This window comes from Oxyura jamaicensis, assembly GCF_011077185.1.
Source record: "Oxyura jamaicensis isolate SHBP4307 breed ruddy duck chromosome 6 unlocalized genomic scaffold, BPBGC_Ojam_1.0 oxy6_random_OJ106649, whole genome shotgun sequence".
Classification (NCBI taxonomy): Eukaryota; Metazoa; Chordata; class Aves; order Anseriformes; family Anatidae; genus Oxyura; species Oxyura jamaicensis.
Genome location: NW_023304032.1, coordinates 84 through 27,157, shown reverse-complemented (window position 1 = coordinate 27,157; position 27,074 = coordinate 84). Strand labels below are relative to the sequence as shown.

The window sequence follows — 27,074 nt, the reverse complement described above, 5'->3', positions numbered from 1 at the left end:
CAGACCACATTTGTCTGCCTGGGCTGCAGGTAAAGCTCCGGCTGGCACAGAGGCGAGGAACCGCTGCGTGCAGCCACGTGCGAGCACACCGAATGAGCCAGCAAACACTCTGGGTCCTGAGTTCAGTAAGGCGATTTTTCCTTCCAAACTGGAGCAAGAGGAAATTTGCTATACAAACGTATAACGTATTTTACACGCGTTTCTAAGCATAACTGATGCGAGCCTAAAAAAATGTTTGTGTTTTGATTCCAGGAGGTTAACCATGGGCACAGGTTGGGTGTCACAGGGTGAGTTTGTCACTGCTTAGGGAAGGAGAGAGCTGGGAAGCACCCACCTGAGCTTCCTTGCAAGAGAAAAGGAGCCTCTCCTTCCCCTGGGGGATTTTGCTTTGCCCTGACGGGGCCAGAGGGCAGATGCCAGAGCATTTCACTCAGCACCTCGCATGCAGTGAGGGCAAATCCAGAGTTTGGGAGGATCTGTCACACAGCTCTGTCACTCTGCCAGCGCAAATCATGCCTTCGAGAAAGGGCTGCAATTCTTTACAGCACTTGCATCAGGCAAATGCATTAATAGGGGGGGGAAAGCGACCTTTTGTATGCACGCTAGGATGCGTTACTCCTTCTTTGGCTGACCAGCTCCGGGAACACGTGGGGCTCAGATTCTTGGGGTTCCCCGTAAGCCAACACAGTCGCTGTGTTTAAATGAACATCTTTCCCCATGACTCCTTACTCAAGCCACGCAAAGCTGGAAGTGTGTCACTTCTTTGTGTCATGAGCTATTGCCTAACAGCTCGCTTGAGCCTGCTCCCTTTCCCCCTCCCAGTCATCCTCTTGATTTCTTTTTGCAGCGAGGCTGCCTCACTCCGTATGCACGTCCTGCCTCGGCGCTGGAGACAGATGCACTCACAGGGTGCTGACTCACGGACGCAGGCAGATTAAACTGGGATTGCTACAGCAGTTGCTGTCCCAGCTGTCCCTCTGCCCCCAGCCACAGCAAAGACAGCTGAACGACACGCAGCTCAACCCCTGAACCGCCGCTGCACGCACCCTGCTGCACGGGGGGGACCCGGAATCAGCCCCGGATGATTTTAAGCTGCCGGGCCCTAACACGTAGGCGGCCAGGAGCTGCTCGGCGTGCGGTGCAGATGTTTCTGCCGTGAGCTGGAGATGTCCAGGGGAAGGGAGGAGCAAAGAGCTGGGAGCTCCAGGGGTGTCAGCCGGCTGCCTGGGTCCATGAGTCAACCCGCTGACGCGTGGTAAAGCCACATGCCGCGCTACGCACAGCTCGCCCCGCGCCGCCCGCCGCTCCGTCTGCACGGGGTGGAAGGGGTAATGCAGTCCCCAGTCGGTCTCTGGCCTTTCGCAGGCAGGCAGCAAACAAAGCTGGCAAGCAGGGCAGTGGGATTATTTTACCATCTGTGCATTAGAAACCGGCCCAGGAGTCACCAAGCTCGCTCCGTGCAGGACATGGCTGCTTTGGCGTGCTAATGACTCCTGCCCGCTGTCAGCTGGGGCTGGATTTGAATCGGGGACGAGGAGGTGGAAAAAGCGTTCGCTTTCCCATCTCGGCAACTGCATCCTTTGAGCGGAAAGGCAGTTGAGGGAAGAATGAATCCTCGTTTCAAAGAGCGCTTCCCATCTGCCGTTCCCAGGCTCGTCGCCCTCCACCAGGATGATGTGCAGCTGGCACCGGGCTGGGGCGGCCGGCAGCCCCGCGCAGCCAGCCCGCGGCGGGGCAGTCCCCCGCCTGCTCCCGGAGGGCTCAGCAGGGCCTGCCGAGGCAGGGGGGTAGGAGAATAGATTTTGCACATTTCAGAAAGGAAGCCTGGGACCTGGTATCTCATTCGAGAAAGTAATCATGGACTTAATTGCATTTTGCTGCGGAGTTGCCTTAACATCAAAGGAAAATCAACAGGGATTGTTCAACATCAAGACTAATCTCACATATGGAGCTTACTGAACACAGGAACCACGTTTTTGCTGGCTCAAGGTGAAACGCTGGGCTAAATTCTCCTTCAGCTGCGAGAAAAGCCCTAGGCACGCTCATCCTGCATTATTCCAATTGTAAAGAGCTTCAATTATACACACATAACCTTCCTCCTCCTTCTACGGCAGCGTCGCAATGCAACAGCGTCTCGTTATGATCAAACTCCTCTTTTATGGCTATAGGAATATGTGGAAGTCTTCTACCCTCATTACACAAATGACTTCTTAGCAGCTTTTTTTTTTTTTTTTTTTTAAAGAAGCTACCCCCAGCTGGTAACAGAACCGCATTTTATCTGTCGCTGAGGAAAAGCTGTGACTGACACCTGAGCGTGTCCTCAGCGACCGCAAGGCTGCGTGTATAGGGCAGGTCCTACGCATTTCAGCAGCTACAGCAACTCACCACTCCCTCTGCCTCACGCTGAATCACAGCCTTGCTCCTGCTTACAAACTTGCTTGCTAATCAGACATTTAATACTATTTATGCATAGGGAGGAAATATATCATTCCTTTATTGGGATAAAAAATGATACTAAAGAGCAGGTCAAGTTCCAAATCCAGCAGTAGATTTTAACCAATGTTGTTCCCTTTTTTCTCGCTCTTTTTTTTTTCTTTTAACAGCTGTAGCTGTGCACAGATGGAAAAACATTTGGTCAGAAAGCAGCAAATTAGTGTTTTCGGGCTAGAATTCTGCTCCCACCGCTCCTCCATTTCCATGCAGCTCAGACCGCTTTATTTCTTCTTAGCATTGACATTTTTGCACACCCAATTCATGCCGTCCTTTAGACAGAGAAAGGCAGTGTTAGTCGAGCGAAGGGAAAAGGAATCCCCCAGTCCCACCCGACTCCGTGCCGCAGGCGCCGCGCTCTGCCTCCTCAGCTACCCCACGCCTGCCCTCTGCGCCCCAGAAACACCGCGGCTAACAGACAAGCGCTTCGTTACTCGGTGGGTGTTGCACAGAGGGGTCATTAAATCCTTCTCCTGCCCATAAAATCATCCCCATCTCATCATGTCACTGTGTCCCCTCAAGGAAGGATCGCTTTGTGGTTAAGGTATGTCAGCAGCAGACTGAGGCTCGATTCCAGGTTCGGATGATTTGTGTAACCTTGGGCATGTCACCTTATCTTGGAGAGCGGGCACTCCGGGCTGTTCGCTACACAGCCAGCTCTAACATGGCTCGGGTTCTTTGCTCAGCTGCAAGCTTCCTGCGTGTCCCTGGTAAAATCACATCCTCTCAGATGGACAAAAGCCACTGAAATAACTGGACGTGGGCTCTGCTCCCCGAGCTGCGGGGCCCTCAGGGAAAACAGGTGCTGGGGGAGCCCACCGGGTTTCAGTGAGAATAGAGGTGGTCAAGTTTGGGGATGGTAGTACACCCGTTAGGGTGCTGCTGTAAAAACGTGTGCAGCGTCTCTGACCACTGCAAGCGGTGGGGTGGCCCTTCTGCAGTGAAGAACTGAGCGTGAGTTTTTGCTGAGGTCCCACAATGGGATGCGCTATTGAAGGGCAAAGCGACATTTTATCTGCTCCTGTGAGACCAGCAGAAGGGGGAGGCAAGGTGCACGGTCTCCTCGTGTTTGTGTCCTGTCAAATCTACCGCCTCCACCCTGTCTACAAGGTGTCTCTGCTGGCAGGGAGGCTTTTGTGGATGGGAGGGGAGCTGCACATCTTTGTGCTTGCAAATTGGGCTAAAGTCACCTTTCAGTTCGGAGGGATTTCACTGTGTTATGTTCAGTGGTCAGTTCTGGATCATTTTGGGCGAGCCAAGCCCTACCACCGTGCCTCCACATTGCCTCCCCCAGCCACAAAGGTGGTGGCCACGTCAGAGGGGAGCTGAAGAGTAAAAAGAGAGAGAGGGAGTCCCCAGGGCTTAATCAGAAGCAGGTTCTCACTTGCAAATACCAATTTGCCTTGATTGTTGTGCTGTGTGACACTTCTTATCTGAAGGGGAGCAGCAACTTTTGAAATTGGCCCTCGCTGCTGCGTTAAATAAAGAATCGGTGAGCCCAGTTTGTGCTGGGGTGCACAGGAGGCCCAGCACTAATAACACTTCTAACTCTAACCTTGGGGAGGGCTGATGTCTCCAGTTTCATTTATTTATCTCCGCAGCAGAGATCGGTGTAAAACAAATTGTCTGAAATCCTCAGAGCAAATGGGAAAAGAAGAGAGGTAGATTCATTTTAAGGCCCAGTAGCTTTGTGTCTTCCCCTTTCAATAACACTGATAACCTAGGTGTAAAACATGTAATGCCTTAAGCAATCAATAGCGCGGTTTAAAGCTTATCACGTTAGAGGGAGAGGGAGCGAGCGATTCCCAGCATGTGGAATGCCAGGGCTTCACAATGGGGCTAGGAGGAGAGGTGTCAAGCCTTTGGCTTGATTGTGTGCTTTAGAAATCTGCATGATTGCCTGCAAAGAGTAAAAATAAATAAATAACGAAAAATGCTCCCACAATGATTTCAGCTTCCCCTGCCTCGGAAGCAATAATCACATTTGCACACATCATGGCATACAAGGCAAGCAGAGCTCCTCATTCATTTTGAATGTAGGTTTATTTGCTGAACCAGAACAGCTGAGACAGCTTAAAGTAATAAATATCAGCTGACACCCTCTGCTATTCAGCACAGTAATCCCAGAAACAATACATCACTGCAAAACAACAAACATGCATCCTATCTTCTACCTAATCTGACCACAACCTGAATTCACAGTGATTAAAACTCTGCCTGCTGCCATTGGGGAGCCTGAGAAGGGGAAAGGCAGACCGTTTTAGCACCGGTGCGGTGAGGGTCATAAAGCAGAGTTTATGATGGGATTTACCATGGCTGGGAGCCTGGCTGCATCAAGCATGTAACGAGGGCAAAAGAATGACATAGCAAAACGCAAGAGGAAAGGTGAACTCCAAACGGGCTTGAAATACGTAAGTAGGTCACCGAACTTTTAAAGCAGGAATCGATTTTTAAAACTCTCTTCTGACATGAGTTAATTGGCAGGAAAAATTGCATCTAATTGTAAATATCTCCCTGCCTGACAGTGGTAAAGAGAAAATGAATGTGTCCAGCTCTAAGCGTGATGTATCAGAGAGGTATGCGTGAGACGCTTTGCTCATCTCCGGCCACGCTGCAGCCACCTCTGTGGCTTCTGGTGCACCTTTGTTAGGGTGCACGTCTTCTGCAGCGTCCCCAAATGCTTTGGAGAACAGCGAATGCAGTGGAAGGCAAAAGAAACCAAAAGGTACGTTTGCAATTTTTCTACCTAAGGTGTGAAGCTGGACAGGGGGTTGGTAAGGCAAAGAAATGCAGAGAAGCTGCTGCAAACACAAAGAGCTGCTGTGGGGAAAGCACACGGGAAGGAGGAAACGATGCTTGAAAGAGTCAAGCCCGTGAGGAGTCAACTGCTGTCATCCTTTGTCCCTACACATTCTGTCCCTATATCTGCATGCTTAAAAGATGGCTCTGTGCAGAAAGTACAATCCCTACAGTAACATTTAGATCTTGATAGATGTCCTTGGGCTGCTTTGTTGAGACACAGAAACGTTGGCAGGTATTCTGAGGATGGAGACGGATACAACATTAGTATTCCAGCCTCAAGTCAACCATGGGAAAACTTAGCCAGGGAAAGATTTCAGATCTTTCAGCTTCAGCTCTCTTAGCTCCTTAACAAGCAGCTAGTAAACTTTACCAAAGCAAAGAGAGCGAACTCCAGGGAAGGAGATAATGCTCCTTGCAGAGAAATGCTGCCTGGCACAACCCCGCCTTGCTGCAGTCACATCTGCTGTTGCGCCAGGGGAGTTGTACTGTGCACCCTTTGGGAGAGAGCTGGTAGAGCCTCCCCCAGGAGAAATACGAAGTCCTGCTTGAGATTAGCCCGCTGCTTGCTTATTCTCTGCATTATCAGCTTTGCAGCTGGGGGAGTGAAGTAATCTGACTTCAAACACCGGGAACAAGTCCCTTCCACTCCAGAAAAAGCCTCCCGATTCCTGCTCCCCTGTAAGCCAGGGATCAGGCAAGGCCACAAACTTGTGACCCCTAATGTGACCTTAAGGACAGCAAAGCTTAATCCTTTCATGTAATCCTCTGTCTGCCATAATAAATTGGGTCAGGCGAGTGCAAAATTCTCCATCTCTAGCATTTTTGGTGTATGTTATTTTAACTGTCACTTTCTTCTCTCTCTGCACAGCTAGGACTGTGCCTTCATTATCTGTCATTTCTTTGTACCTCCAGTCATCGCACAGGCAGGCTTTTACAGGCTCCCACAAGTACATCATCCATTGTTTTTTTTTGCCTGGGTGCAAGCTTTTCTTTTGTCCTCTGAGACCTTGTATCCCTGATGCAGCTTTGTAGACTCTCTTCTTACCCTGCTTAAAAATCACAAGACTTTGCCCTGTAATCTGGAAATATTGCTGCTTTTCCTCATCATCAACTGGCTCTGCCTGCCCCAGGAGAGCTGCAGTCGTCAAAATTGGTTTTAAATCACATTTACAAGTAGCCCCAGAACCTTGTTAAGACGTGGAGGAACTCTGGCTAGCCTGCTGTGGCTAAGACATCTTTAAGACAAAACCTAGCTCAGAGGATGCAACCCAGATGATTGTTGGGAGCCCTGTGCTCGATCTTGCCCTTGTGGAAGTGCTGAATGGCAGCCCCAGCACAACACAGGGCTCGGGCTCCCTTCTCATCTAGGTTGAAACAGCCAGGGAGGAGAAAGTGGCTCAGCCTTTCCCACAGTCCTTTGGGCCAGAGCAGCTCTGGCATAAATTAGAGAAGTTTAGTGGCTACTCTCATTTCCACTGGCTTTTAATGGTCTCCAGGGTGCCATTATGCTTGGGAGACTCTGGACACAATATGCTGCAGCATCGTTCTGGAGGATGATTCCTCAGGGCACGCGGAGCTCCTGCTGCCTTGATCGGAGACTTGCTTCAAACGAGAAACGAGCTGCAGAGCACGGAGCGGTCCAAAGGCTTGACTCATGTTTAATACACGCCCTGGCCCCTAAGTAGCACCTCCAGCAAGAGGGCAGGCAGCAAAGCAGAGGAGTCCTTTCTGCTTTCACCCCACCCCAGCTGGCTGGGGTGGAACGTGCAGAGCTTTTGCACGCCAAGGACTACAACCGGAGATCTGGTCGGAGAGCACAACCCCCAGAGAGCCTACGTGGCAGCGGAGAGCTGCTGTGAGGCAAGAGCTCTCTTGCTTTTCTCTGCTAGCATCAGCGATTGCCTCCCTCGTTTGTTTGCAAGGGTCTCGGTGTAAGTAGAAATGGGATGCTGCTCCAGAGGCACAGTCCAAGGGGCTGTGGCAGGGAGAAAAGGCTTTCCTGCTCTCCTGACAAGGTCTGAAGGTCAAAATCAGACCCAAGCAGACGGTTTGCTTGAAATAGCCCCTAAGCATGAGGGATGCTGCTCCTCTCTCAATGGCCCTACGAAGTCTGATTAAGAAGCAAAGTGCTGCCCATGGTTTCAGTTAGGAGGTAATGAAGTCTTCAGCTGGCATAGTGGGGGATACCAGCTGGCTTCTAGAGGGGAAAGCTCTACGCAGAATTTCCAGTTAACCCAGTCACCTCTCTCCTGAGCCTGCCCAGGACGTTACTGGGCCCCTTTCCCCTAGTCCCCAATGGCTTGTTTTAAAAGAGAAGATGACAATATGGATTCCCTCCTTAATTAAGAGTTTTATTAAATAACCTATTTCAAATAATAGTTAAATTCTCTAAATTTATATCATTCTATTAACCATAATCTAATCTCATTAACCTTGAAATCCCCAGTCTTAACTACCCAATTCTATACACCATGGTGCTAGCAGCTAAACTAATTAAATGACCTTCAAACTATTTCTCCTTCATCTGTTGGTGTTATTTATCTTTCCTCATCACTCTTCCTTCGAGCTATCACAAAAATCTTCCTCTATGAACTCTATCCATGCATGTGCTCGGTACTAGATGTGCCACCACTCTCACTTGCAAAATCCTTCAGTGATGTCTCCGATTTTACTCTAGCTCATGTATTCCATCGGCAGCGATGGTTAGCGTGCTTGCTGCTCGGCTTTCATTCTGAATACCTGAGGCTTCCCCATCTTCATTTACTTTTCTGTCACTCATTGTCATTTCCCAAAGAAGTCCTTAAAGCAGTGACCTGAGATTTAACTGCACACAGAGAGCTCCCTTTCTGAGCCACTGGTAGAGGTATCATGTGCCACGATCCTCAAAACCTTCTTTCTTAATCTCACTCTTTAAACAATTTTTAATTTGATTGCCCTAAATTTTGAGTATGTTAACCTCTCCTGAGAGTTCAAGGGATGAAGATGTTGTTTCTTCCTGGGCTAATCCAGTTGCACCCAAAATCCTTTAGTTTAAAAGCCATCCCACAGAACATTTTGTTCAATGAGTCTGCAAGCAAAGGGGGAGCTTGGCATCCTCGCTGCCTGATCTGACAGGGCTGGAGTTACAGCAGAAGAGAGATTTAAGGGCTTTTTCTTCTATAAGCTGCAGAGAGTTTGTAACTTACCTGACCTTTCTGCAACAATCATTTATGGAATAAGCTGCAGTATTTAGGGCAGGGAGACTGGGGACTACAAAACAGGATGTGATCTGGCCTGCATCTAAATTAATTTGTCTAGATAAGCATGATAAACAAAGTATATATGGCTGCAAATACTTTTATTTAGCTCTTGTCTTCTGTTTTCTGGAAGTAAGAACAGAAATTGATGTAATTTTTCTTGTTGAGGATATCGGGCTGTGTATTTTACTCAACTAAGTGTGTAGGGATACACTGTACTTCAAGGACAGGGCAGAGAAAGAAGGACCCAACAACAAATAAGCGGGTAGGGCACTTCCGAGAGCCCATAGATCAGTTGGGGAAGGAGGCTTTTGTCAAAGCTCATCATCAGGAAGTGCTGTTATCTATCATTTAGTTCTTCCACGTCCCTGAATTTCATCCACCATTTTACTGCCTCTTCACAGCTGGGGAGCTGGCTTGGGCTTACATAACGTAGGGGAGGGTCTGGAGGAAGGAAGGAGGTAACCTGCGCTTGTCTGCAACCCTTTGAACTACAACCTCACTTTCTTGATCTTGACCACATTTCTTTGGACTTGAACATACGCTGCCACTGAGGAATGTGTTTCCCTCGAAGACCACCCCTTCCAAATAAAGATCACAGAGCTGGAGCTTTTCACAAGGTTGGTTACAACAATTTGTATCTTAGCTAACTAAATAGAGGCTCTTTGAAGGACACCGTCTGCTGTGATTAGGTCTAAATGTTAGGTTAAGAATTTCAAAGCAGAACTGCTGCAGTGGGTCAGGCCAGGGGTTCCTCCAGGCCGGAATGGCCTTTTGGGATGCCAAGGCAAAGGACATGCAGGAACAGGATCTCGCTTGCTCTGTTCTCCCCTCCCAGTCCATGGCCCAAGCTGTTTCTCATTAAAAAGCTATCTCCAGATCTTGGTGAACAGCAGTTATCTGAAGATGATTCTCAGATAACTTCTTCTTTAGAAATTGCTTAGTATTTTTCTGAACCTACTGATAGCTTTGGTCTCCTCAGCGTTCTGTGCCAATGAGATCCATAACTAATTATGCAGCGAGCAAAGAAGCAGTTTTTATTCCTTTTAAAAGGCGGTCTGATTATTTCAGTAAGAAATAATCAGCCCTTCCTCTAGCAATGTGAGAAATAGCATATGGTCTATCTGCCATTTTTAAGCCTTATTTTACAAATTCTGAAGACATTCCCACTCTGTCCTCTCCCTTCCAAGCTGCAAGTCCTAACCCCTTTATTCTCTCTGTTTACAGGTGCCACTCTGTACCGCTGATCGTTCTCAAAAGAAGATCTTCAAATCTCTCATACTTCTGAGCAGGTATGTGGACAATCCTTCCTGGTGAGGGTAGTTAAGCATTGGGTGAGGTTTCATAGAGAGTCTGGGGAATCTCCCAGCTTGGAGATCTTTATGACCTGGTTGGACAAGGCCTTCAGCATCCTCCTCTACACTTGTAGGTATCCCTCCTTGAAGGAGGAGGGTGGTTTGAAGATGTCCTAAAGACCCTTTAACCTAACTTCTTCTTTGATTCTGATTCTACTACTACAGAAGTCTTTTTACATGGGAACAGAGGCAGAAAGGAATGTCACGTTCAAGGCTGGGAGCCACTGTGCTTTTATTCTGCTACATAAGAGATGTTTTCTGGAAAGTTTCTTATTTGGTTTCTGGTAATTCCCTAGCATTTGATTTTCCTTTTTGGCCTTTGACGAGCACTAAGCTGCTGTTCCCAATGATCTGCTCTCTGAGTAATGGCAGCTAATTTTGAGTCCATCGCTGTAAGCGTATAGTTAGGGTTGTTGTTCCTCTTGTGCATCATTTTGCACTTGTCAACGCTGAATTTCATCTGCCATTTTACTGCCCACTCAGTGTTGTGGGCTTCTTCTGTGACTTTTCATACTCAGCTTGAGATCTGACTATCTTGAATATCTCTGTAGCATCTGCAAATAAGGTTTTACTGAATTTGCAATGAAGATAAATATCTTCACGATTCTGTTTCTTTAAGTATCGGTAAAGGGAGTAATCCTGCCTGCTCGGATTGGGAGCACTGCAAATATTTCATTAATTCAGGAAAGCCTAAGAGTGAAATAAACAAACCTAGGTCCCATTTACATTACAAAGAGCTACTATGCTGCAGAAATTGGCTACAGCACAGCAGCACAAGGCTCAGCTATTACAGTGTGGCACAGGAACACAGCTCAGCCCCAGTGCAGGTTTTTGCTGCCCCACACGCTGCCATTAGACAGAAGTGGTCTTTGCCCCATGTGCAGCTCTTGTGTTTCTCTGGACCAGAAAAATTGATCGCTTTCTCTCTGGCGCCTGGGTTGAGCAAAACGCCAAATGACATTAGTAGTGAAGGTAAATCAGATTTCTAAAGTGCACACTTGTAACAGTCAAAGGGGTTAATAGTAAAAGGCGATTTGTTTTGTGAAAATGATTAACCTGACAGCAGTCTCTTTAAAATAAATCAATGTCTTTGTTTGGCCCGGCTAAGGGGTCCAGGGTGGGGAGGTGCTGGCTCCCCTTTCCTAGGGATGGAGAGATCCCAAGGGCCTGTAGCTCCCCCTCCCCTTTGCACAGGCCATGAGATATGCGCCCCCCATGCTGTGCGCAGCGCGGGGTTTGGCTGCGCTGACCCTCTTTTGCGACGCAGCCGGTCCAGCCCCACCCTGCAGATCATCAGACAAGGAGCTCTCTCTCTCGCAGATGGCCTGCTGGCACAGCAAGCCTTCTCCAGAGCCTCACCTGTACTCCCTCTCCAGAAAGAGCCGAACAAGACTGGATCTGCCAGACTCTGTCACGGATTGTGTGTAGGTTCAGTCCCTCGGCAATCTCTGAAGCAGGGGCAGCCGTCAGCAAATCCTGCTTGTTAGCGAATATGAGCACGGGGACTCCACTAAGCTTTTCTTCATCCAAAAGCTCAGCCAGCTCCTATATCATTTACAAGGGAGTAGGGTGGGGGGAAGACAGAGAGAGGGAAGGGAAGAAAACCTTCAACCACCAGTGGTTGTCTCTAATTAGAAATATATTTAGGGCAAATGCTGGAAGATTTGTTCCAGTGAAACTTGGATCTTATTATAAGAGAGCAAAAATGTATACAATCATCTGTGCCCAAGGTTCAAAAGCTATTTCTTCCAATTACAGGTTACAAAAATCTTCATCTTAGTCTGAAATTAGCAGTTGCCTTAAAGGCTACAACTCTGTGTTTTACCAGTCTCTGCTCCTCAGAGACCAAAACTGATGAAACAGCAAAAAAACATGTAAATTGGCAGTACGAGGAATTTGTTTTAAGTTACTGCCTGACTGGCATTTGTACCTGAGCAGCCGCTGACACAAGCCCTGATATCTTCGCTAATAATGAGTTTCGGGGTTTTGTTCCAAGTACTATAAGCAGCAATTTGAGTGGCAGAGGACTTTTTCTTTTTCCTTTTTTTTTTCCCTCCCAGAAATGGAAATCCCACAAGAAAGTGGCAATGCTTTGAAAGCACTGGCTAGCTGAAGACAAGCTAGATCAGCTTTATTCGCTGGATTTTGGCTCCATATGTGCAGCACACGTTGGGTGGCATCCTGAGAAATGGGTTTGTTCATTTAAAAGTGGGTGACTTAGAGAGTCTTTTAATAGCTCAAATCTGAATCTGCAGTAGATCAACGATGGCTGGAATACTTCATGTCTAGAGTTGTGCAACAGCCTCATGTGAAACGAGTACAGTCTCAAGTCACTTCGCCATGTGAGCATATGGCAAGCCCAGCAGAACTTGAACCTGTAGGGACTGCTGGCGTTGCAGACAGATGAGTAGATGAGATTTCTGTGGGCTCCTTATTTAGCTGGCAGGGTCTCACTTTCAGATACTGTCCTCACATCTTTCATCCCCTGACTAGAAACTTTTGAATTAAATGAGTGCAGCCAGGGAGATGCTAAACTGCAGTGGTAATCTGACTCCATCCCCCCAAAAGCAATGTTTGGTTTGGAAAACAGGACAAGAGAATGGAGTTATAAACAGAGTTGGCTGGGAATTTTTCAACAAAATAGGTCTTTCATCTGACACGTCTGATTTATTGAAACCAAATTGTTTGTGGAAATGTGAGGGGTCCAGGCTGAACCCGCCTGACTCAGGCAAGTGCTCTAAGCTTCTGCTTCCTCTCTTTTGCCTAATGAATATTTAATTGCTGATATAAAATGAAACAGCACCAACAGGAGAGAGAGTCCTCCCAACCCTAGAGTAACCAACAGTCCTGCTGTTAGGGTGTGCCCTTGAGAATTGAGAGACAAAAGATCAAGTGGCTCCTTCAAATCGGGCAGAACAGAGGGCTTTAACCTAAATCTCTCATTTCTGACTTTCCCGTTTCAAGGGGGTGAATCTGTTGCAAGCTATTTCAGGATGCTGTCACTTTCTAAATTTTACAAAAGTCCTATTTTTATTCCATCCTAAAACACAAAATGTTACAAAACATCAAAACTTTGTAAAACGGAAATCGTATTTTCTAGCCAGTCCTACTTACAAAGTTCCTGTTTTCTTTTTTTTTTCAATTACATCCAAAAGACAATCAAGTCAATATGATTTCCATTTCAACTTTGTAAATAAGAAAATAAGATTCCTCAGGGTCTTGGTTTGGCAAGGTTTAAAGGACTTAGAGAAGTTTTTGCTTTCAGTATTGGGCTCCCTTTGCTATTATTGTATAATTTTAATGAAAACTGTTCTATTTAAACAGAATTAGGCTACCTATGTTCCTTGTTTCCCATCTACCAAAATAATCTGCATTGATGTTGAAAGGCAAGTCTCTCTTGAAATGCAAATTTCCCTCATAAACAACAAAATCATCCTCCTAACTTTTGTGAGCAAGGGGCACTCAGAAGCACTCCGTTACTTCAAAGGAAGCTGGGCATAAGAAACTCACCTGACCCGTTTCTTCAAACCTCTTCCTATCTGCACTGTCAATGACATAGATCTGAAAAAGAAAGGAGGGGAAACGTTACTTCTCCCAGCCAGTATTCTTCCACACTAGCGTGTGTTTAAATGACTCGAGCCTAATAATTATGCCTTGGGGCATAAAGCTGCTTGGTATTATTTATATAGCAAATGTTGACAAAACTTGGTGACAGGAAGGAGAGGAACCACCTTTCTAAAAGCCAGAGGGAGTGAACAGCCATGTGGTTGGGATCAGAAAGGAGCTGGCGGCAGTACTGGGAATGCTCTTACTGCCTCCGTGGTAGCTATTACCTGCAGAGAACAGGAGACTTCCTGGCATCTTTAGTAATGACCAGCTTACAGGCTGAAGCTGAGCACAGGATGGCGAGATGTGGGGAGCCAGACGAGCCATCACCCTAGTAAACATGGTGACCAAGCACTGCACTGCCGTGAACAGGCCGTGCTGCCCTCTAGCAGGACACATCGCTTCCTCATAAGCCATCAGGGCACATCATGGCACTCGGGACAGAGGAAGCACGAATATATTGGGGACAGTGAGTTTCTCCTGCTGCAACCTCCTGGAACAGGTGGGCATGGATGATGGCTGGATCCAGCTTGCAAGACTGTCTTCAGCTGCCAGCTTGTCCACCAGGATGGTGGAGGAGACGGAGCAGCTGGCTCACCAGGTGTGACCTCATAGCCCTGCCACCCCCTCGGAGCTGGGCACCACCTCTCACAGTCCACGAGGAGGTCCCAGCCAGACATCTGTCCCCTGGTAGGGAGAAGGGTGGTTCTCCAGGCTGAGGGCTCCCTGCCTTGGCAGGGGGGCTCTGCCGCCTCCGAGCAGCATTTCACGTGCTGATTTCCTTCTGTAAATGCGAAGGAGCTTTCCAACAGAGGCAGCTCTCAGTCTGCACGGGCTAAAAGGCTCCTTGAAGATCCTCCTAGATAAGTAATTAGTAAGTCCAGCCACCGTCCCTCCCTGCAGCAATACCATTGCGGTTCAACACGTACACATATCGAGCTACATTTAAAGAAATTGGGGAACCTCAGTACTCAGGCAAGAATCTCCTGGCACCCCTTTTTTATTAGTTGGGAAGGGTTTTGAAGGAGAAGGATGCTGGGGCAGCAGACAGGGCCAGGACTGGTGACAAACACTGAGCCTTTTGCTTCCAGTCCCTGCCATTCTCCATCAGCGCTGACTGAAGATGTTAGCATGTCATATGCATGCTCTGGTGGCTTACAGGGAGCAAGTGTCAGCCTGGGTTTGAGGGAAGAGATGAGCACAGCACCCCGCCATCAAGATAAATGGCATCCTCGCAGGCAGTCTCAGCGTATGACTCCATGCTTCCAGGATATTTTTGACCAAATAGTAGGGGGAGGGAAGATCTCTAGCAGCAATATCTACTAATCTGCAGTCACTCCCTTAATGAGCAGGGCTGGGGTTGTTTAAAACAGGACCAAACGCACATCAGGAGAATCTGCATGCCAGGCTTGAGAAGGAGGAAAACCAGCAACCTCGCAGTCCTCTGCCGATCACTTGGGGTCTGTCGTCCTCCCAAGGGCAGGCTGATGCGTGCTGACAGAGGCTGGGGGATATGCAGTGGGGCTGGACGCAGCTGTACAGGGATGTGGCAGCAGTGCACGTGCCCAGTGCCACGTGAGGGGGACAGGCCCACAGGCATGCGTGACAGCGTCCCACCGCAGTGTGATCGCAAGTACATCAGCCATACTGCGTCCTCCCTGCCCCTCCAAAGCACCCCCCTGTGCACCCCGTTCGGGGTAGGAAGCGCAAACCAAAAGAAAGGAAGAAGCTGCAGGCTGGTGGTTGTGAAAATTGACTGTCATCTTTCCTCCTTCAGGATGTCTCAGGGGAAGCTTAAAGACGCACGAATGCAATGCCCGTGTGAGTATTCTCAATGTGCTCCTTCTCGTCTGAGAGGTGGCACCTCCCCTATTACGGTGCTCCTCTAACTGGCAAGGAAGAGCCCCGAGTCCCAGCCAGCCAGGCTTTCTCTCCGTTGCTTGCAAGGGAGCTATCTTGCAAGATAAGAATTGGAGACAACAGCGCTCAGGGCGAAAGCCACAGAAGCACAGCACGGAGAAGGTAAAGTATGTGCGGAGTGCCTACTTCCAAACCAGAAAGCACTGTGCCAAATAGCTGCAGGTGCCTGTCTGAATATGCAATCAGCCAGATATCCACACCTTATTTGCCTGGGTTAAGCTTCCAAATATCACAGGTGTGTGATGCAAGACCAAGCTCTCATTCAAAGGCACCTGCATGGATTTGAATTTGCAATCACTTCCTGCTTTTTAATACCCTTCAGAGGGTCCTTTCTGCTTTGTGCAATATAGTTTAGGAGAAGACAGAAGCAGGGGGTCCTGGGAACTGTGGCGTATCTTATTTCTGTCTTCCTCCTACAGCCAGGCCCACACAAGATCTTGTTTCTGGCTGTAGTGTTTTGCAGCACGGCTCACCAGTTTGAACAGCCCTTGAGTACATTGTACTGGAGCTTGAGAAAGGAATTCTTGTAAAGCTGGGTGCCTCCTTTGAGCAATAGGCCAAAACAAAACCTGGGGTAAGTGGGCTGGGGAGAAATTGCAAGCAGCGGGGCTGGATGAGGGAATAGTATGAGGGCTAAGTTAGCTCATTTTACAGAGGTGTGACATGCACCAGGTTAGTGAGGGGATAAATTACCGGTTGTAAGAGGTGCGAGGGCTGGCAGGAGAGCTCAGTCCCATCCTTTTAGATACTATCCCTGTTTTGATGTGTATGGACATGGCAAAGCACTGCACTAACGTGCAGACAGCTCCCAGTCTGGGACTGGCTGCCGGCTGGCCATCAGGGAATGCAGGCAGGAGAGCTCAGGTCCACAAGCACACCACTCACTCCCTCTCTGTATTCACTCTGCTGCTTCCCACAACTGACTCCGCTTCTACCTATTTTCTTACTCGTATGAAAAGAAAGGTTTTCTCTGTGCATTGATTTAGGTGGGAAGGGAGGAGGATAGGGAACACAACTGCTTTCATCTCCTTCAGCCTTAAAATTCATCTTTATTTCTCCCATGCAGCACACCCTGGGAAGGGAGGAAGCCCACAGACCAGCACAGTTCATTGTTTTTGCCAGCAGACTCCCAGATAGTGTTTTGCAGTCGCGCAGTCTCTGCAGCCTGAGCAACTGCTGTAGCAGAGACAAAGATCCCCTAGCTGCTGCTTTGCGGTGTTGACTTTGATTTGCAAACCTACGGCCTCCCCACCGCAGGCAGCTGCAGAGCCTGGACTCAGTGGGTCTGATCACCTCACAGCCGTGCCATGCTCCCCTTCCTGATGGCCACAGAGGGGTACGTGATATTTCTCCTGCTGGTTCTTCAAACACAGATCTTCCCCCTAGGAAGATCGCACCATTGCTCTTTGCAAAAGCAGCTGCCCAGGTTTATGCCACAGTGGTTGACCTCAAACATCAGATTACAAATGAATGCTGAAAAAGGGGAATCTGCAGAGAGACTGCTGGGGACTTTTTAGTCCCCTTTAAATAACAGCTTTGGTTGGACAATGTTTTCTAAGCCTGCAGGTACTGCCTGGCCCTTCCAGACACGAACCGTGGAGCAAAGGGTCCTGTTCCTAGCAGCACTGGTCCGTCTGTGGAAGTGCACTGAAGCTCCCAGCACGTTGGTGAGTATGTGTGTGACAGAAGGGAGGAAGGGCGTCTTTCAGAGAGAGCTTCCTGCTTTCCCCTGGGAGCCTGCAGACCTTGCTCAGAGCAGCCTTTTCTCTGCTCCCACTGGCAATGCCGCTTGGCAGGAGGGTGGGCTTGGAGCCCCCAGCCTGCCACGTGTGGCTGAGCTTTAGAGGTGCTCTTTGAAACTAGTCAGAACTCACTCGGAGGGTCCCAGGGTAACGTGCTCTGGCACAGCCCTGCAGCGTAATTACAATTGTAGTAAGCTGTAGCAAATTGTAAGGTAATTGCAGCTAAGTTGTCAAAAACATTAAAGGACAGTCTAATGATTAAAGGACCAAAGGAAAAGACAAGGGGTCTCTCTGTGCCCCTCAACCAGAAGCCTTCCTATCTGATGCCAGATGTGACACTGAAATCTTCTGTGCCTCAGTTTCTCCAGCTACGAAACAAAGGCACCACACTGACCTGCCACTGCATGCGAGGCTCAGGTCACTAATACCCATGACAAGCCTTCAGAGCCTCCAGTGAAAGGAGCTATAGATGGGCAAACTTAAAGTTATTAATGTTCTTTCATGTGAAAGAGCCTGAGATGAGAGGAAAGGAACTGGCTAGCTCTAACCAGCCCCGTCCTGTAAAAGTAAAAACATACAACTGCATGATTTCTCCAAACATCAGTGTATTTTTCTTACTGCACCCAACCAATCTTGCCATTTTCCTCAGAATAACTCCTGTTACAATGGCAATGGTGTTGCTGAGGGCTGGGACATTACATTGCTTGTTCCTGAATTTCTGGCCGAGATCTTGGAAAGCCATTGCATGAACACAGCATTCAGCTGCAGCCAATACTCACAAGGATATCAGTGTTTTCAAAATAGTTCCTCCAGTACGGCCTGATCTTCCTCTGTCCACCTATGTCCCATACGTTCAGCTTGAAGCCCTGGGACTGTACGCTTTTGATGTTAAAGCCCTGGAAAGAGCAGAAAAAAAGCCACATGGAGCATAAACCTGAATGGCTGGATCATGTTCACAGGCAGACATTAACACCTTATATATCCCGTGCCTGCAACGTGCAGCGAGGTGGGCCAGGCAGCCACAAAGATGGATCGGCTGCAGGAGGGGCACCGGCAAAAGCGAATGCAGACGCCAAGCCATCAGCTCGCCTGTGCTCCTGGGTCAAGGGTTGATGCTGTCATGGCTGCGGAAACATATGATGCAGTTAGTGCCCCGGGAAGGCTCAGCAGGGTGGGTGCAGGAAGAGGTGGGAGAGCTGCAGATAAGGAGAAAACAAGGGCGCTGTGAGAAGCAGGACCGAGCCTGTGAAAGCTGAGTAGAGTCCTAGCTAACACGAAGCCAGAGGTCTCAACTCAATTCGACACGACACAACTAATGCCAGGCTTAAAAGAGCAACAGCTGCATGTCTGAAGGGTCCATTTCATCAATTAAAGCACCATTTGAAAGGGCATTCAAGTAGAAAAACAGGATGTGGCGTGGGCTGGCAACGTGCTGCCACACCACCCAGGGGACTGGGGCTTGGAATCGGGGTGTTGGGGCTGGGAGCTTTGCGAGGCAGCTATGGGGTGGGGGAAGCATCTCCCACAGCTCTCTAGCAACCTCCTCTGGTCAACACAGGAGCAGTGCTGCAGCACTCCTGAGGGGTGACGTCCCTCTCCCCAGCCCTGAGCTCAAAGAAAGGAGGCCAGAGGCATCGGAGAAGGAGCGATGGAATATGTGAGACGCTTGGAGCTGGATGGGTGAAAGATGCAGGGAGATGGGGACATCCCCTGCACAAGTCCGCTGTTTGGTGTGGACAAATGGTAGCTAAGGCTCATCCACGTAACACCAGCATGACCCAAAAGCCTTCTGCAGAACTTCACAGCACACCTTCACTTTTGTGCTACCTGGCAGATCTGGCCTGGTGCTCTCTGGGAGCATCATCTGGGACCATTTCAGGGAGCCTCCTCTTACACAGACAACTCAGAAACTTAATGGGGTACCAGACTCCAGCTGCGCCGCCCCCTTTTACTGAAATACTCTCCTGAATTGTTAGTGGTTTGTAGTTTTGTAAAGCAAGTGGGACCACGAGAATTGCCTTGAGCAGGGAAAGGCCTTCCTCACCTGTGTTGGTGTGATGTGGCTGATGTCCTCCGATGCCAACTGTTTCAGGAGCGTGGTCTTGCCTGCATTATCCAGTCCCAAGAGGAGGATCCTTACCTCCTGGTCTGGGGTGCTTTTCAGTTTACGCAGGATTGAGAGTAAACCCTAAATCAGCAAGAGAGACTAGCTGTTATTTCCCCTCTGACTCTCTCCTCCCACCACGCCATGCCCCCCTTTCCTCAAAACAGCTTCTGTATGGCAGTGGATTCCAGGACAACTTGAACCTTTTCCCCTGTCCCCATTTCCTCATCTATCCCCAAGGACCTCCTTCATCCCAAGGACCAGCAGCGAGGTCTCAGAGAGCACAGATTTCACTCAGTGGGGTGCACCACTGGCTGCATTGCTCACGTCATGCAGCTGCTTGGCACTGCCTGTGCCAGGAAGACAGCGCCTGAGGATATAATGTGTAGGAGCTGCAAACCAAGTCCTTGCAAGCTCTTCATTATCTTTATCAGAGGGAAAACCCCATTAATTTAATCTCCCTCCTAGTTAACTGTAGGTTACTGTGTACCTGACACCAGTTCTTTTCATAGTAACTCCCTGATCATCTCAAACCCCGTTTATCTGCCTAAAACATGCCGGACCCATGGGGCACGTGCAGTTCTGCTTCTCAGGATGTAGCACTTAACAACTATCTCAGATCACCACACGTCCTCGCTAAGAAAAGCACAGTGGATTGCAGTCATTAGCCAGGCTCAGCTCTCTGAGCTGACAGTATCACTCAGGATTAGGAAACAGAATATGCAGGTCAGCTCATTTACAGCCAGGCACGTTACGGCAGCGCACCCAAGCTTTTGTCGGTGCCACCGCTCGGAGACCTCTCTGTGACGGCTGGGGGAGCGCTCGGGATCCTGGCATGCAGCTGAGAGGCGCAAATCACCCCAATTCCACCTGATCCTGCAGTGCACGGATGCTCTTGCAAGTCTAAATATTCCAACTGGGAGCCAAGGACTATTTGAGCCATGAAGGTTGCTCCCGATCCCCTCCGGATCCCGGCAATCAGAAACCTGTCCTCAAGATGAAGAGCTGCAGGGAGCTGCTGCGCTGCCCTTCCGCTGGCTCCTGGGGAGCCCACCTGGAGCACCTGCGAGACACCACCAGCCACTGCTCGGTGCAGAGGTGGCACGGAGCATTTCGGAAAGGACACAGCCCTATGGATCTCACAATTCCACGGCTTTCAATAGCGCAGAGCAAGAATATGCCAAGATTCAAACGCAAACTAGGTTTTATCCTGGCAATTTCTGATTGGGAAGTAATTTATTGGTTATCCATTTAACTACCAGAAACGGTAAATACATGATGTGAAAGAGAAGAGGAGGAACTTATTAAACTGCCTTTGGAGGGTATTTGTAAAAATCTGCGTGACTGCCATCGTGCCTGTGCTTTTAAAACACCCCGTGTCGAGCTGAGGGTCAGAAATTCTGAGGTCACGCAGGGAACCATAACAGCAAAACTGAAATCTTACCCCGAGCCTGCCCCTGGGGCTGCATCCCCTCTATCAGAAGCAGGCTGGTAAAAACCTGGGAACGCAGGCCCAGCTCGAGGGGCGTTAATCAGGAACAGGCCCTGCTTGGCAGAGGGTGCCGTGCCCACGGGGTGCAGGCGCAGTAAACCCCCAAATCACCATTAGTCGAAGAGCCCCAGGGTGCTCACAGCTGGCTCCCGCTGCCGGGCCCGTGGCTGATGGATTTGAAGCGCCGCGTCAGGCACAGCCAGCTGCCGCAGCTCCTCACAGCCCTGCAGCTCCTTCCCGCAGCCACGGCGCCCGGCTCCTTCTGCTGACGGGCTGAGCTTCATGGGGCTGAGGGCAGGGGAAAGGCAGAGTGACAGGAACGCCCCTAACGCCTGCCTGTTACCGTGCGTGTCCTCAGTGCCCTTGACATCATTAAAAAACACAAGTTTTAACTGCCTGGTGAGCAACGCGCATTTGCTTTTCACCTGCTGGCAAATTTACGGCTGTGTTTGTTGGCTTGTAAATCCACGGAGCTCAGCTCAGTGTGGACAGACCCCACGAGAGCAGGAACTCTAAAATTCACACGTTCCCCCTCCTTTGCAGGGAAAGGCTGTGAAGTCCCCATTCTTACAGGGCTGACCCAAAGCCAACGCATACCAGCTCGAGCACCACTGCCAACTGCAGAGGGCCCTGAATCAGGCCCTATTATTTTAGTTTATTGCTCGCAGTTAAAAAAAGAAGTTGTTGAAATGCTAATCCTATTCGCAGCACCACTTGCTAAGAGCAGACGAGCATATCCCAGAGCAGAGCAGGATTAGGAGCCCTTACGTTTCGGGATCCAACTCCAAAATAGCGAGCGCAGAGAAACGCATTGGGAAGCGCTGCTTATGTATGTACCAGGGAGCAATTCTCAGGGGTCGGGAAGAGGAACTGCTGTAAACGTTAATAGAGCTTCTCCCATTGTAGACGGATGCTATTTCTGGGCTAGTATGACAGCCTACGAGAAAACGATCAGCATCGTTCCCCATTCGACTCGAGTGACACCGCTGCACGGCTGATCACAGGATTATCTGGGGTAGCCAATAGGCGCGAGGATATATATAGAAATAAAAGTATTCTCTAAGGTATAAAGTAAGCTGATTTAAAAGGCTGGGAGACAAGCAAGCCAATATAGAAGTGGACTTTATTTCACTAGCTGCCAGCATAGGTTACATGCTTTGTATACACAATTTAAATCACCAGCCAAATCACAGCCTTGGCTACTACGCTCGTTACTATTCCGTAAATAGAACTGAAAACTTGTACCCTGCATCCTCCCTCTAGTGAATATTTAAGATTAAGGAAAGCTGTTCACAGACTGGTTTCTAATGTATTTATTATTTTTTCTAATTGGTCTTATGAGCACACTAGCTAGGAAGACAGAAAGCATTTCCTGACAGCTCGGTAGACTGGAAAAAATCACTCAGCTGAGTTCCCTGCTGCACGCAGCCGCTACGTGGGACAAGCGACCCTCCCTGCACACACGCTGATGGATTAGCACTCCTCTGCCTGCAAACACAACGCTGAAACTAACTTGGATGGAGGCCTTTGAGGCAGCACAGCTAACAGACAAATGTCTGGGTGTTGGGATGTAGCCTGAACCGAGCAGGGAGGATGCCCGGCACAGGCTGGGCTGGAGGGTGAGGAGCAGGGTGAGGAGCAGGACGCGTCTCCTGCAGGTCAGGGGAGACGTCGCCCGGCTGAGGAGCTGCAGAGCCGGCTGGCAGGAGGCTAAGGGCAGCACGTCACTTGCACAAAACTAAGCAGACTGCGGCATCTGTAAGAGAGAAGGGAACTGCAGATGCTGCTGAGATAACGAGCGGCACAGCGTGGCAGCGCGTGCAGCCTTTGGAGAGGGGCAGGCGCGCAGAGGAACCCAAGGCCGGGCACAGGCGGCTGGCAGCCGCTGCTTGGTCCCCTCGGGGTTAAGCAAACTGGGTGTTTTCTATCAGATTGGCTTGTTTATAAACATCATTATCCTTGGTGGAGAGGGTTTTCTTTATGGCACCACCAGGAGACAGACTGATGGGGTCAGCAAGGAGGAGAGTGCATTTTCCAGACAGCGAGCGGGGACGCACAGAAAGAAGAAAAAGGCTCCTGCCAATTACTGTGAAATCAGAGCGGGGCATTACATTCAGAGATGCAGCTAAATGGTAAGTGCCCTCATAAACACGCTGAACATGAAAGAAAGGGCTAACCATCTTATTAGCATCCTTCAGAAAACAGGGATGTGCGGTTTTATGAAAGCGTATCATTGCTAGGTTTAAAATACCCACTGAATTATCAAAGGGCTTCCAGTTATAGCTGCACGCAGTAATCCCGTTCTTTTAAAAAAAGAAAAAAGTACAGGCATATATAAAGATACAGTGACATTTATAGGCCTAGCTAAGGGTTTTGTGGGTTTATTCAGCTTTAAATCCCGGCTGTAGATGGGCCTTTTGAACTAGTTGATGCATGTAACTACATCCTGCACCACAGAAGCCGCTGAAAGGAAGATTCACTTTACAGGCCAAAACAAAAATTGGTTTGGGACAAACAGAGCATTGAGATAATCTGTTTAAATATTGTATCAGATCGGCAATAGGCGGCCGGAATGGAAAGAACAATCTCCCCTTGTACTGAGGGCTGGATACACAGGGCACGGATAAAGCACAGCCCGCAAGCCACGGCCGAGCACAGTTGATTCCTATTAGGAGAGGGAAGTAAATGCATTGTTGAACTTTATTAGCCACAAAGCTCAGATAATGGATTTAAAACAAAACCGCCCTCAGTCACCAGCGACTGCTTATCTAGTAGACGTGGATATTTAGCCGAAATCAAATCAATTCGCCGAGACACGATGCAGCCGCAAAGCTCTGCCTCTCAGCCTGCCCCCGTGGCCACGTCTCACCCCGTTGTCCCCACGTGGACACCCCGTCCCCACGTCGTGCTGTCCCCCTCCAGCTGACAGCTCCGCTTCCCAGAGCTGCACCAGGCCTGGCTCCATTCTCAGGCCAGCCCCTTTGTGCCTCCCCTACCACCGTGGGAGAAACTTCGCAAAACATCCCTAAAACCACTCCTCGATTCTCCTGCTAATTCCTCCTCCGCCACACCTACAGCCCTTGAGGAGGTTTAGGCGGCGAACGGGCCAAGTTCCAACCTGCCCGGCGTTCTCCTCCTCGTATCGCTCTGTTATCTCTCACCTCACCCCGTATTTCTGAGGAGCGGGGACACATCTTGCTCTGCGCGCACAGCACCGAGCACAGCGCAGCCCCGGCCCACAACCAGCGCTACAGCAGCAGCTCGCCGCGTTTAAACAGCGAGATAAAGACAAGCAAGCCGTGCCTGCAGGCAGTCACGCAGCAGCCACACGCCTGGGGAAGGACGAGTGGTTTCGCTGAGCCCAACACCCGGCTTTCAGCGGGGATATTTGAGGCTACATTTGTTGTCCCGCGTGCACTTCTGCGCACAGGGAGCTGGAGGAGAAGAGCCCGCTCTGACAACTGCGCTGATTAGCTGGGGCCCTGAAGAATGACGTCTGATTACCTTTATCTTCGGCTGCAGAGCTGCAAATGTCACTAATGGTCATAAAATCACCCAGCCTTTCTCAAAATACAACCGAAGTAAATTAATCTATTGAGCGCCGTTGATTCAATACTTCTTCCTCTGGCAGAACTCCCAAGCAAGCCATTTGCTTGCTGCATGTCTCCACCATATGGTGTCATTCAGCGCAGACTTCCTTTTCTCCTCCGAAATCTCACATTCAGAGGCAAGTCACCTACGGAGTTCTTCCAGCTCAAACCTCCTAACATAGGTCTCTGCCAGAGAGGTCACGCGGCACTCTCTGGTTTGGTGTATTAACCAGGAGCAGCAGGAATTCGCCTTCCATAATTAAAATCAAATGCTCTGAGCAGGTTGCAAGGCGGCATTCTGCCCTGTGCAAAGAGTTAAGCCCACCACCGGATGATGTCAACGCCCTTCGCCTCTGCTACGGTGCTTTTGGCACTTGACAGCCTCGTCCAGTCCCTGCAATGCCATTTGTCCTAGAAACTGGAGGTCAGGGCCAGGAGGAAGATGCCCGACTACACATCTACCTCTACCTCTCCACGAGACCTGCCTGGTGTTCTCTAGACACCCCACGACTCCGTTTCCTCAGCGATACAACAGGGCCGTGTTTTGACAGCCCTGGTTTTGACAGAACAACGCGAGCTTCAGTCAACAGTTTGAGAAGAACACAGGTCATCCTCCGGCCCTGCTACGGGCCAGGAAGGCGCCATCTCACCGGGTGAAATCGTTACGCAGTGTGACAAGTACCCTGCAAGCCCTGCTTTGCCCAGCGCTTCCCAAACTCTGGAAAGCCGCACATCCTTGCCCGTAGCATCTCCCCTCACCTCGCTGCGAGCCCAGCACACGTGCTGCTCAGCCAAGCCACGGAGCCCAGCGCTGCGCATCCCGATAAAACGCTCTGCGTTTTTATGGCCCGTCTTTCCCTCCGTGCTCCACCTGTGACCTCCTGCCACCACTGCCCCACAGCTGTGAGAGCCGCTGGTGTGCTCGGCAGAACGAGACGCTTCCCCTCTGAACCTACTCACTTGGATCAGCACCGATCTCACGCAAACCTCGGCATTAACGCCCTTATCACTGGAGTCAGAGCACGCAGCCATCGAGGGGGGGGGTCAGCGCCTACCAGTGCCAGAAACATGCTCGGGCAGCTACGCGCTCAGATGACAAGCAGTAAATTGTTACATGGAGCTGTCTGCATCAGTTCTGGCTGCTGACCCACACCCCCGGGCTGCTCTAGTTATATTTGCTGGTGTTTCAGAGGGTTCCTACCACTAACGGTTATTCAGTTTGAGGGAAAATTGAGACGCCAGAGAGACGGCACAGAGCTCCCCGGTCCTCTGCCCAGCACAACCCGTCCATCGGGCACCCCAAAGTGCCACCCACCCCGTCTGCGAGGCTGCAATCCGACAAACAACTCCCAGAACTGGAAAATAGACAAAGAGGCATTAAAACGCCGCATCAAATAACACAGGCGCTGGAAAACTCCCAGCCCACCCTCTCCACACACAAAGCCCTCAGATAACAGCAGCCAGATCCCAGACGACACCAGTTTATCGGGACATCACACGGCAGAAGAGCAGATTTGGCTAGCAGCAGCTGCAGGCCAAATGTGTCCCGCAAAGCACGGCGCTGCTGGAGGCAGCTGCCTTCATCTCCACAGCAGATGTCCATCCTGTGACGGTTTTGGTGCCTGGCGTGACACGCTCCATCATCAACTGATCTAAAATAGAGCAGATCCTGCAGACCTTATCTCAGCCTCTCTCTGCAGCCCAGCAGGTGGGGACGCAGCCAGAATTAACCCAGTGAGGATGCGGAGCTGCCTTCGCTGCTCTCACTCACGCCTCCTCCTGTGCACACATCCAGCAGGCTCCTGGACAACACACTGCTTTGTCCTCGGGGCAGATCCATCCCTGATGCCGTTTCCTTCTGCCTGTGCTCTCAGCACCCCAGCAGCAGCTCCCCACCACCACAGCACCCTGCTGCTGGTCCTCACCCACCTGGCACCCCCAGACTCTGCCAGCACCCCCTGTCCCGCTCTGACATCCGAACCCAGGTCATTACCAGCATCCCAGCCCACCACCCAACCTCAAATCAGACCACACCGCACCTCACCACCCACCTCTCCCCCAGCATTGCCATTAACACACGCTCCGCAGCACGAAAGACCCCCAGCCCCCCCTCATCCCACACCGCTCCTGTCAGACACCTCACAGCACCAAACCCATCCCCCCGGAGGCGGCAGCGCTGACAGGACGCCCTCCCCCAAGCCCACACAGCCCCCTGCAGGCCCCATCAACCCTCCCCAGGCCCCACTACCCCCCCCCCAGGCCCCACTACCCCCGCCTCAGGCCCCACTACCCCCCAGACCCACACAAACCAACCCCCCCCCCAAGCCCCGATCTCCCCGGACCGGCCCCGAGACCCCCAAGGGTTCCCCGTGAGGCCGGTGCCGCCCCCCGATACCCGCGGGGCTCCCCGGGGCCGGGCCGGGCCGGGCCGCGCCGCTCACCATCCTCCGCGCGGCTCCGGCGTTACCATGGGCAACTGCGTCACGCACACGCCGCCGCCGTGCGTAATCACGTCACCGCTTTCCCGCCGTGCGGACGCAACGCGCGCACGGCCGGCGGGGAGGGGGAAGAGGGGCGGGGCCGGCGCTGAGGCTGGCCACGCCCACCGGCCACGCCCGCCGGCCACGCCCCCCTCCGCCGCGGGGTGGGCGCGGCCGCTCGGCTCGCCGTGATTGGTCGGGGGCGGCCACGCGGCGCGGCACGCGCCTAGGGGGTCTGGGGGCCGCGCAGGTGAGGG

The 27,074-nt window shown here is 50.5% G+C and overlaps 1 protein-coding gene and 1 long non-coding RNA gene across 4 annotated transcripts; one reads left to right on the top strand and one right to left on the bottom strand.

Annotated features, from left to right (window-relative positions):
* Positions 1-838: 838 nt before the first annotated feature.
* Positions 839-26,869, bottom strand: LOC118157544 (ADP-ribosylation factor-like protein 3). Its single transcript, XM_035311936.1, has 6 exons — positions 26,779-26,869; positions 19,196-19,339; positions 17,931-18,047; positions 13,394-13,444; positions 11,243-11,428; positions 839-2,762 (listed from the first exon to the last, which is right to left on the bottom strand). The coding sequence occupies exons 1-6, from the start codon at positions 26,779-26,781 to the stop codon at positions 2,715-2,717; spliced, it is 549 nt and encodes a 182-aa protein (XP_035167827.1). The 5' UTR covers positions 26,782-26,869; the 3' UTR covers positions 839-2,714.
* LOC118157545 lies at positions 4,736-17,515 on the top strand. Of its 3 annotated transcripts, none has more exons than XR_004746662.1 (3): positions 4,736-4,901; positions 9,756-9,820; positions 16,969-17,515. It is a non-coding gene; the product is annotated as an uncharacterized LOC118157545 (long non-coding RNA). The 3 variants fall into 3 exon arrangements; XR_004746664.1 differs by lacking the exon at positions 4,736-4,901 and adding an exon at positions 5,080-5,215; XR_004746663.1 differs by lacking the exon at positions 4,736-4,901 and adding an exon at positions 9,011-9,148.
* Positions 26,870-27,074: the final 205 nt, after the last annotated feature.

Bases quoted from the DNA above. Each gene is read 5' to 3' on its own strand.
- LOC118157544 (XM_035311936.1), bottom strand. The intron at 18,048-19,195 runs GTGAGGAAGGCC...TGCTCTTTCCAG, and splicing joins GCCACATCACACCAACACAG to GGCTTTAACATCAAAAGCGT. The intron at 2,763-11,242 runs GTGAGGCTCTGG...CTCTGTCTAAAG, and splicing joins TTTCTGGAGAGGGAGTACAG to GACGGCATGAATTGGGTGTG.